Source organism: Coregonus lavaretus (genome assembly GCF_964263955.1).
Source record: "Coregonus lavaretus genome assembly, chromosome: 7".
Taxonomy (NCBI): Eukaryota; Metazoa; Chordata; class Actinopteri; order Salmoniformes; family Salmonidae; genus Coregonus; species Coregonus lavaretus.
In genome coordinates, this window is record NC_139994.1 from 29,465,204 (window position 1) to 29,475,337 (window position 10,134).

General features: G+C 43.8%; 1 protein-coding gene across 3 annotated transcripts; it reads left to right on the forward strand.

Moving 5' to 3' along the window:
* Window positions 1-4,194: 4,194 nt before the first annotated feature.
* LOC311132381 (zinc finger protein 706-like) lies at window positions 4,195-9,858 on the forward strand. 3 transcript variants are annotated; one of them, XM_084165639.1, is made up of 4 exons: window positions 4,195-4,252; window positions 6,515-6,656; window positions 8,453-8,579; window positions 8,716-9,858. In XM_084165639.1, exons 2-3 carry the CDS (start codon window positions 6,522-6,524, stop codon window positions 8,546-8,548), a joined length of 231 nt encoding a protein of 76 aa, XP_084021765.1. In that variant the 5' UTR covers window positions 4,195-4,252; window positions 6,515-6,521; the 3' UTR covers window positions 8,549-8,579; window positions 8,716-9,858. The 3 variants fall into 3 exon arrangements, 2 of the variants coding, with proteins under 2 accessions (XP_084021765.1, XP_084021764.1); XR_014613518.1 differs by having other exon boundaries at window positions 4,208-4,258; window positions 8,453-8,617; XM_084165638.1 differs by having other exon boundaries at window positions 4,208-4,258.
* The last annotated feature ends 276 nt before the right edge of the window (window positions 9,859-10,134 follow it).

Consider the following 10,134-nt stretch of genomic DNA (forward strand, 5'->3'; position numbering starts at 1 on the left):
GCCAGACAGAGTAGTAATTTGCTCTGATTCATGTGCAGTGTTGATGAGTCTCCAGTCCTTTAGCTCACATAACAGAGAAGACCTGCTTTATGAGGTACTACAAACCCATGGCAGGATTAGACAAATGGGTATACAGATAAGATTTACTTGTGTCCCAGCCTATGTGGGGGTGGAGGGGAACGAGGCTGTTGATGTACTGGCTAAACAAGTGGGGATGTTGATGTTGTAGTTTAAATAAGCAAGACAGAGGCAAAAAGCCTGATATGGACAGTGATGGTGCAGAGATGGCAGGAGCAGTGGAATAGAGATACTAAGTTAGGCAGGCATTTATTTCAAGTACAGAGGAAAGTCGGGGAGGGGAGGACGGCAGGAAGGGACAGAAGAAAGGAGTCTATTTTTACAAGGTTAAGGGTGTGACACAGCAGGTTGAATAAGACCTTAAATGTGATAGGAACGCCTCCAGCAGGAAAGTGTGATTATTGCCAGGAAACAGAGACCGTGGAGCATGTATTGCTACATTGTGGTCCGTATCAGAGGGAAAGAGAGAGGCTGAGATCTAGTATGAGGGAGAAGGGGATACAGGAAATTAGTTTAAAGAATATATTGATAAGAATGTCATTAGATATAGTCTCAAATATTTTGTTATCTTTTTTAAGAGCAACAGGGCTGGCAGGGTAGCGTGAGTGAGAAACAGAAGAGCCATTGTCTGTTCTTTTGAGTTTTGATGTTGAGTCTTTGCCCGACAAAGTGATGTTAGGATATATAAGTTATCCTGTACAAGCTTTTGTGCCGAATACATTACGTTGTTACAGGTGTCAAGCTTATGGGCATGTGGCAGCAGTGTGTAGGAGGGAGGTTCCTAGGTGTGAGAAGTGTGCAGAAGGGCATGAGACAAAGGAATGTGTAGCATTGTGGAAAGTAGTGGTATGTGTTAATTGTAGGGGTGCCCACGGGGCTGGGGATCAGAAATGTCCCATGCGAGAGAGGCAGGTTGAGGTTTCCAGGGTTAGAGTAGTGCAGAAATTGTCATATGCTGAGGCAGTGAAGAAAATAGAGGAAGATGGGTCAAGGGGGAGGGATCCTGAGAGGAGTGGTGTGAGTAGTAGATCTGTACCAGTACAGAGGGATAAACCAACAAGTGATATATGTTTCAGTACGATTGGAATTTTGGCATTTATAGCAATGGTTATCAACTGTACTGCAGGGATGGAACGTAAGTCGCAGAAAATAGAGGTTGTGGTGGCAGCTGCAGAGAGGTATTTGGATGTGCGAGACTTGACATCAGAAGAGTCGTTCAAGGGAATTCGGGACATGGGTGACTAGTTAACGTTAGCTTGGCTCTCTCTGTGTGTTCGTGCCGTGGAAGGAGGGGTTGGTCCGTTGGCAGAGAGCAATGGCTAACTAGTATGCTAACTATTCTAGCTAACTAACTGGCTGAATAAGTTGACGACGTATTCACTCAAACTGTCAAAACTATCCCAAAACTTTACAGAATGTTAGACATGGACACGAATGATCTGCTTGGCGTGTTAACACACTGGTGGTTTGTTGTAACCGAGTATTGGTGCTAAACCGTGTTATTGAAGGCTGTCATGCTAACATGGATTACCACAGAAAACACTGCTACTCCCACTACTCTTTCCTCATCTGACCATGTGTTCTCGCATACCTGAGAGCATCTGGCCAGTGCGGCGGTGGCACAGGAATCCTCATCTCTCCCAAGTGGACATTCTCTCTTTTTCCCCTGACCCATCTGTCTATCTCCTCATTTGAATTCCATGCTGTCACAGTCACTAGCCCATTCAAGCTTAACATCCTTGTCATTTATCGCCCTCCAGGTTCCCTTGGAGAGTTAATCAGTTCATCAATGAGCTTGATGCCTTGATAAGTTCCTTTCCTGAGGATGGCTCACCCCTCACAGTTCTGGGTGACTTTAACCTCCCTATGTCTGCCTTTGACTCATTTCTCTCTGCCTCTGATCTCCTGATTCTGCCTCCTCAACCCTCCTCTCCTCCCTTTCTGCATCTTTTGACTCTCTATGTCCCCTATCCTCCCGGCCGACTCAGTCCTCCCCTCCTGCTCCGTGGCTTGACAACTCATTGCGAGCTCACAGAAGAGGGCTCCGGGCAGCCGAGCGGAAATGGAGGAAAACTAGACTCCCTGCGGACCTGTCATCTTTTCACTCCCTCCTCTCTACATTCTCTTCCTCTGTTTCTGCTGCTAAAGCCACTTTCTACCACTCCAAATGTCAAGCCTCTGCCTCTAACCCTAGGAAGCTCTTTGCCACCTTATCCTCCCTGCTGAATCCTCCTCCTCCTCCCCCTCCCTCCTCCCTCTCTGTGGATGACTTCATCAACCATTTTGAAAAGAAGGTTGACGACATCCGATCCTCATTTTTTAAGTCAAATGACACCGTTGGTCCTGCTCACACTGCCCTACCCTATGCTTTGACTTCTTTCTCCCCTCTATCTCCAGATGAAATCTTGCGACTTGTGACTGCCGACCGCCCTACAACCTGCCCGCTTGACCCTATCCCCTCCTGTCTTCTCCAGACCATTTCCGGAGACCTTCTCCCTTACCTCACCTCGCTCATCAACTCATCCTTGACCGCTGGCCATGTCCCTTCCGTCTTCAAGAGAGCGAGAGTTGCACCCCTCCTCAAAAAACCTACACTCGTTCCCTCCGATGTCAACAACTACAGACCAGTATCCCTTCTTTCTTTTCTCTCCAAAACTCTTGAGCGTGCCGTCTCTAGCCAACTCTCCTGCTATCTCTCTCAGAATGACTTTCTTGATCCAAACCAGTCAGGTTTCAAGACTGGTCATTCAACTGAGACTGCTCTTCTCTGTGTCACGGAGGCTCTCCGCACTGCTAAAGCTAACTCTCTCTCCTCTGCTCTTATCCTTCTAGACCTATCCGCTGCCTTTGATACTGTGAACCATCAGATCCTCCTCTCCACCCTCTCCAAGTTGGGCATCTCCGGCGCTGCTCATTCTTGGATTGCGTCCTACCTGACAGGTCGCTCCTACCAGGTGGTGTGGCGAGAATCTGTCTCCGCACCACGTGCTCTCACCACTGGTGTCCCCCAGGGCTCAGTTCTAGGCCCTCTCCTATTCTCTCTATACACCAAGTCACTTGGCTCTGTCATATCCTCACATGGTCTCTCCTATCATTGCTACGCAGACGACACACAATTAATTTTCTCCTTTCCCCCTTCTGATAACCAGGTGGCGAATCGCATCTCTGCATGTCTGGCAGACATATCAGTGTGGATGTCGGATCACCACCTCAAGCTGAACCTCGGCAAGACGGAGTTGCTCTTCCTCCCGGGGAAGGACTGCCCGCTCCATGATCTCGCCATCACGGTTGACAACTCCATTGTGTCCTCCTCCCAGAGTGCAAAGAACCTTGGCGTGACCCTGGACAACACCCTGTCGTTCTCCGCTAACATCAAAGCGGTGACCCGATCCTGCAGGTTCATGCTCTACAACGTTCGCAGAGTAGGACCCTACCTTACACAGAAAGCGGCACAGGTCCTAATCCAGGCACTTGTCATCTCCCATCTGGATTACTGCAACTCGCTGTTGGCTGGGCTCCCTACCTGTGCCATTAAACCCCTACAACTTATCCAGAACGCTGCAGCCCGTCTGGTGTTCAACCTTCCCAAGTTCTCTCATGTCACCCCGCTCCTCTGCACACTCCACTGGCTTCCAGTTGAGGCTCGCATCTACTACAAGACCATGGTGCTTTCCTACGGAGCTGTGAGGGGAACGGCACCTCCTTACCTTCAGGCTCTGATCAGACCCTACACCCAAACGAGGGCACTACGTTCATCCACCTCTGGCCTGCTAGCCCTCCTACCTCTACGGAAGCACAGTTCCCGCTCAGCCCAGTCAAAGCTATTCGCTGCTCTGGCACCCCAATGGTGGAACAAGTTCCCCCACGACGCCAGGACAGCGGAGTCACTGACCACCTTCCGGAGACACTTGAAACCCTACCTCTTTAAGGAATACCTGGAATAGTATAAAGTAATGCTTCTTTAAGCGAAGTATAAGCGAGTTATATTCCAGTATAGTAGGTTACGGTAATGCAACATTTATTGGATGCCAACCACCGTTAAACCCAGTCGAAGAAGAAGGCCCACACTCCAGTACAGTAGGTGGCGGTAATGCACCATAACGTTGGATGCCAATCGCCGATAAACCCCACCGAAGAATAAGAAGACGACGACGACAACGACGGGCGAAACAAGGTGAAGGTATTTTTAAAAAAAAGAAACGTTTTGATTATCAGATTGAACAGCACATATATCGGTTTGTCCAACTAATAGCCAAATATACACTTCGGTAACGTTCATTTTGGTTTAGCTATTCAGTTCTGCGACGGTAGCTTTATAGCTAGCTATGCCACACGTGAACTGGCTGTCTAGCTAACTGATAGCTTAGCCATTGTTGTTAGAACTAGTTAACCATGTTGTATTTTGTTTCAAGTTCGCGTCGCAGACATGTTTGTCTTAGCTATTACCATTAAACCACGCCAACTGTTACTAATCACTTGGCTAGCTTACTAATTGGCTAGTTTACTAGCTAGATGTGTTAGCTTTGATTGCTAGTTAGCTAGCTCTCTTTGCCAGCCGAACTAACGTTAGCTAGCTACAGTGCAAGAGCGAGGTATCAAGCCGGGGTATAATCATTAGCAAAACGTTTTCCGTTGCGAAACGAGTTTCTGTTGGACACAAGTCAGTTCTTCCTAGTGAATACACCCCAGTTAGATACCTTAAAGTGGAACTGACAGCATTTTAACAACATGAAATATTTTTCAAATCTGTTAATATACACCCCGAAGAAGAATATTACACTCTGACAAGGGAGCATTTAGATATGGTCATTTTCACAAATTCTTAGACTGTTTGGGAATTACTTATACTAAGGCATTGTGAAAATTCTATAGCAATATAAAGTGGGAAAGCGTCCGTTTGTTTGGAAAATTAATAGACACTGCAGTAAATAAAACCGAATAAAAAAAATCACTCATCCAGGACCAGAGTCAACACAGACCAGTGCACCATAGCCAACCAGAGCTAACGGTGCACCATAGCCAACCAGAGATAGAGTAGGCTTTTATGCTAACAAGCCATTTGCCACACAGGCCTGCCATCATTCACTTTGAACTGGACTGTGATTACAGGCAGTTGCAACAGTGTGATGCAAAAGCCACAATACACCTGAATGGATTTCTGCAAATATGTCAATACCACAGGAGTTATCTTACATTTGGGAACTTTACAGTCCTATTGATCAAACAACCATGAAAAGGTAGGCTCTCACTCAGTTATGCACATCAACAACAACTAATGCTAGCCAGAGCAAGATCAACTAAAATCTAACAAAGGAACATTAGATAAACCCTCTCAAACTTTTTCAGCTAGCTAAACGATGGGAAATTGTAGCCTACTCGTCCTTCTGCAGCTTGCCTGCACCCAAGCTAACTGGCTAAAGTTGGCTAGCTTGCGAGCCAGCTACTTCATGAAACAAATGAGAGAACACTTCACTCTGCCCACTACTCACCCTAGCAGAGCTGGTTAGCTAGGTTGTTTACATGTTATCTAGAGCGTTCGTGACTAACTATTAAAAAATGTTGCCTACATATTCAGCGGGTGTTGCGCATTTGTAAATTAACCAGTTAATATACGCTCTGGCACACTCAGACGACTGGATACATCGTTCAAGTTCTTGCTAGCTAACCAAATGACACCTGCATCTATAGCTGTGTATAGCCACTGAAAAACGATATGAGGGGAAAATGTCAGTCACTCACCCACTCCTCCAATGACATGGCATCCTACAAGCAGCTAGCTAACGTTAACGTTAGGCTCCATGTTTTTAGCTTGCTACATAAATAAATACGCTAGACTTTTAGCCATGTTATGACTGACTTGTAATCATTGCCTTTGCTAGTTTGATTTTATTGCATTCCCAGCCGTAGTTACATTTGTCCGTTTTTATCCAAAATATTGAGTCATTGAAACTGAAACATTGCATCCCGAATAGAGGCAGTAAACAATGTATCAGGCCAGCTGTGATTTACAACTTGATAGCAATATTTTTGGGACTACCAAGAAATGTATTGGTGAATTATATTAATCATGCATTGAACTGCATCCATCTATTCTGCCAACAATGCCTTAGTGTACGTCATGGAATGTTGAATCAAATAGAACCTATTTTTTAAACCTCTTATAAAGTTGGTTTTGTAGCATAAACTGGGAATTTGATGTTTTTTACTGATATTATGATTGTCTGTTTGTTTCATATATGCAAAGTAGTTAAAACGATGTCAGTTCAACTTTAACAACATATTTTAGCCATTAAATAGTATAGCGTGCCTAAATATTATAGCTAAACTGTTCACTTGTACATTCTCTTCATAGATGGCTAGACTTCTGACAAGACCGATACTAGTATCAACAGATAAATACCAATAGGTTGCATTTTTCTACGTCTGTTTCTCTCAGGTAGGCCATGGCTCGCGGACAACAGAAGATTCAATCCCAGCAAAAGAACGCCAAGGCGGCAGCTGCTAAGAAGAAGGGAGCAGCAGCAGACCAGAAGACTTCAGCCAAGGCAGCACTGGTCCACACCTGTCCTGTCTGTCGGGTGAGTATTAGTGTTTGGTACTGTATGTGCCTTTAGAAGGCAGGGCAAATCCGTTTTGGTGATTTCTGGTATATCATCAAAATAAATAAACTGCAAAACGTTTTTGGAATCATTCAGCAGTTTCTACCTGATTAAAGTACATGACCATTGGAAATTAATGTTGAAAGTTCAATTTATATTCCTAAAACTTAAGTTGAAAATGATGCTGTCTCTGCTTCCTGTTGAAAATACATTTTGATAAATAGCCCAATGTCAAAACCCAATCAATAACCAATATGCAGAAACAGTTTGTGATATTTTGAAAACATAAAATGTATCATATGCACATACGTGTGCAACAATAGTAATCATATTACTTGTATTTTTTATAAACGGCACACGCACCAAATACCCTGTTATTTTGACAAGTTACAATAAATCACTGATATCGATTAGGGGAGAAATCAGGTTGTACGCACTCTTGAAACTAACAACAACAACAAAAAAACCTGGAAACTGGATGTTTTTTACATCACTGGTTAGAGGACAACCTGCAAAAGACAGTCAGCTAGATTTGAGTGATGCATTTTGATTTGGGGGTCGACCAAAACTGAAAGAGAAATGCAACACTTATTTGTCAGTCACTCATATGGATATCACATTGAAATCAATTGTGCGAGAGGGGGAGATGAGGTTGCACATCCTGTTAAAACTAACACAGCTCAAAAACCAAACGGAATCAGGGAATAATGTGTACATGACATTATTCCCAGCTAGGCCTACATTTTGAAGTGTTTTGATTCAAGTGGGTTGCCAACGTGGTAAGTGTAACGCAACACTTTTTTTGTTAATCACTTCCATTGATATCACGCGGAAATCAATAGAAAAGGGGTGTAAATGTTTTGGGTGTAGCGCTGTTTGAACTAACACTATTCACACTTGGAATAACCTATGGTTGGTTAGATAAACTTGTAGAAGGCTCACATCTATATTTTAGAATGTCAGGTGTTGATATCGGGAGGGAACAGACCACTTTTTTGTTAGTTAGACTAATTTAAACGAATCACGACGCGGCATAGGATATCTACAGTGACAACGGTTGGCTGCTATTTAAGTGATAGTTTGACTGTCAAATCTATGTATTGGTGTGGCAACACTTTGGGGAAGGCCCTTTTGTGTTTCAGCATGACAATGCACCCGTGCACAAAGCGAGGTCCATACATAAATGGTTTGTCGAGATCGGTGTGGAAGAACTTGATTGGCCTGCACAGCGCACTGACCTCAAATACGTCAAACACATTTGGGATGAATTGGAACGCCAACTGCGAGTCAGGCCTAATCGCCCAACATCAGTGCCCGACCTCACTAATGCTCTTGTGGCTGAATGGAAGCAAGTCCCCTCAGCAATGTTACAACATCTAGTGAAAAGCCTTCCCAGAAGAGTGGAGGCTGTTGTAGCAGCAAAGGGGGACCAACTCCATATGCCCATGATTTTGGAATGAGATGTTTGTGTCCACATACTTTTGCAACAATGACATTATTTCTCACTCATTTAACCATTTGGAGAGTAAAATAATGCTCTCAAACACAATTTTAACTGGTCGCTGTAGACTAGAGCCTCCATAGTCTGTGCAGAAGCCTGAACGTTTGACGTCCCTACCTTTTTAGGTTTCTTTTCATGTCTAGTCCATTGTACTGGCCTGTGTGATGTGTAGTAGTTTGATGCATCTTCTTGCTTTGCTTATTTTTTGTCACCTGAAAATTCAGTCTCAGCCAACAATTGTTGATATCCTACATTTTTTACCTGACCCTTACAGACACAGATGCCGGACCCGAAGACATTCAAGCAGCACTTTGAGAGCAAGCATCCCAAGTCCCCAATGCCCCCAGAGCTGGTTGATGTTGAGGCTTAAAAGACCACACACACAATGGACCTACAGCTGGGTTAAGATGCTCTCATCATTCAGACTCACAGTATACATGTTAGCAGCAAACTCTTGCCCTATGCTTCAACTGTATTTCATATGGCTCAATATGTGGAAATTTTGTCACTCATTGCCTTTCATATTGTGATTCACAGACATACAATGACAACGATTTGAGCGCTGCAACTGGGACTGAATGGCATCAAGGGACAAAACACTGAGACCCCTGGACATGGGTGGGGGAATATTTGTGTGACAATGACCTGGGGGGGGGGGGCAGAAGCACACCAGCACCCCATCTTATATGTCCAACCACCCCTCAACTTCAGACTATTGAAGCACCCATCTTACTTCTATGAGCCCACTCTACCTACATCCCTTTTCCCTATGCCGCTTCCTTCATTCATTCCTGATTCAATACCATCTAGACTGTTACACGTCTAAAAGTTTCATGGTGTTACTTTTTCTCATCTGTGTACCGCTGTCCTACTTTTGCCCCTTACTCTTTTCTATACCTCCTCCCATACACTCTTGTGCAAATCATTTCTGCTTTCTTTGACAATGGTGTCATAGTGGAAAGGATTTGTTAGTTGCCCAAGACTGAGCCTTGTTCTGCCTGTAAAAGGCCCTGGTCGAAACAATGCCAAAATCACTTTTGATAGTCTCTGGGTCCACGTTGTAACAATAGTTTTTTTGCATTTGACCATTTCCAATAAATTTAGCAATATATATGAAAGCATTCCTCTGCCTATTTGATCCATTCTGAAGGAAAGCAGTGAATACGTTTTGTGTGTGTGAGAGAATATGTATGCCTTGTAATGCTAGCAGAAAATCGTTACTTCCGAATGCAAGTGAAACGCCATTCCGTCTATACTGATACCAGACAAATGTATACTTATAAGTATTTTCAAATGTATTTCCAATATACTGCAATGCTATGTAGCTGAAGAGGGGTGACACTGTCTAGGATAGGAGTGTCGATCAGTTTCTGGAGGTCTGTGTTCACTGGCATTTACTCTCACTTCTGCATCAAATCAACCTCTACAAGAAATATTCTAGTTTATTTTATTACACATATAGCAGTACACAGTCCTCCAGAAATCTGTTGACAATGACACATTCCTGTGTATTGGATCCTCTGTACATATAAAAATGGCAAAAGAGAATTTGACATTTTCCATTGCTACTACCTTCTCACACTAAATAATCCATATCTTATACTGAACTGAAATATGAATGCAACATGTAAAGTGTTGTTCCCATGTTTCATGACCTGAAATAAACGATCCAAGAAATTTTCCATTCGCACAAAAGGTTTATTTCTCTCAAATTTTGTGAACCAATTTGTTTACATCCCTTTAAGTGAGTATTTCTCCTTTGCCAAGATAATCCATCCACCTGACAGGTGTGGCATATCAAGAAGCTGATTTAAAAAGTATGATCATTACACAAGTGCACCTTGTGCTGTGGACAATAACAGGCCACTCTAAAATGTGACGTTTTGTCACACGACACAATGCCACGTCTTATGTTTTGAGGGAGCGTGCAGTTGGCATGCTGACTACAGGAATGGC

Coding starts and splice junctions, on each gene's coding strand:
- LOC311132381 (XM_084165639.1), top strand. CDS start 6,522: ATGGCTCGCGGACAACAGAAGATTCAATCCCAGCAAAAGAACGCCAAG. Junction 6,657..8,452: donor ACACCTGTCCTGTCTGTCGG/GTGAGTATTAGT, acceptor TGACCCTTACAG/ACACAGATGCCGGACCCGAA.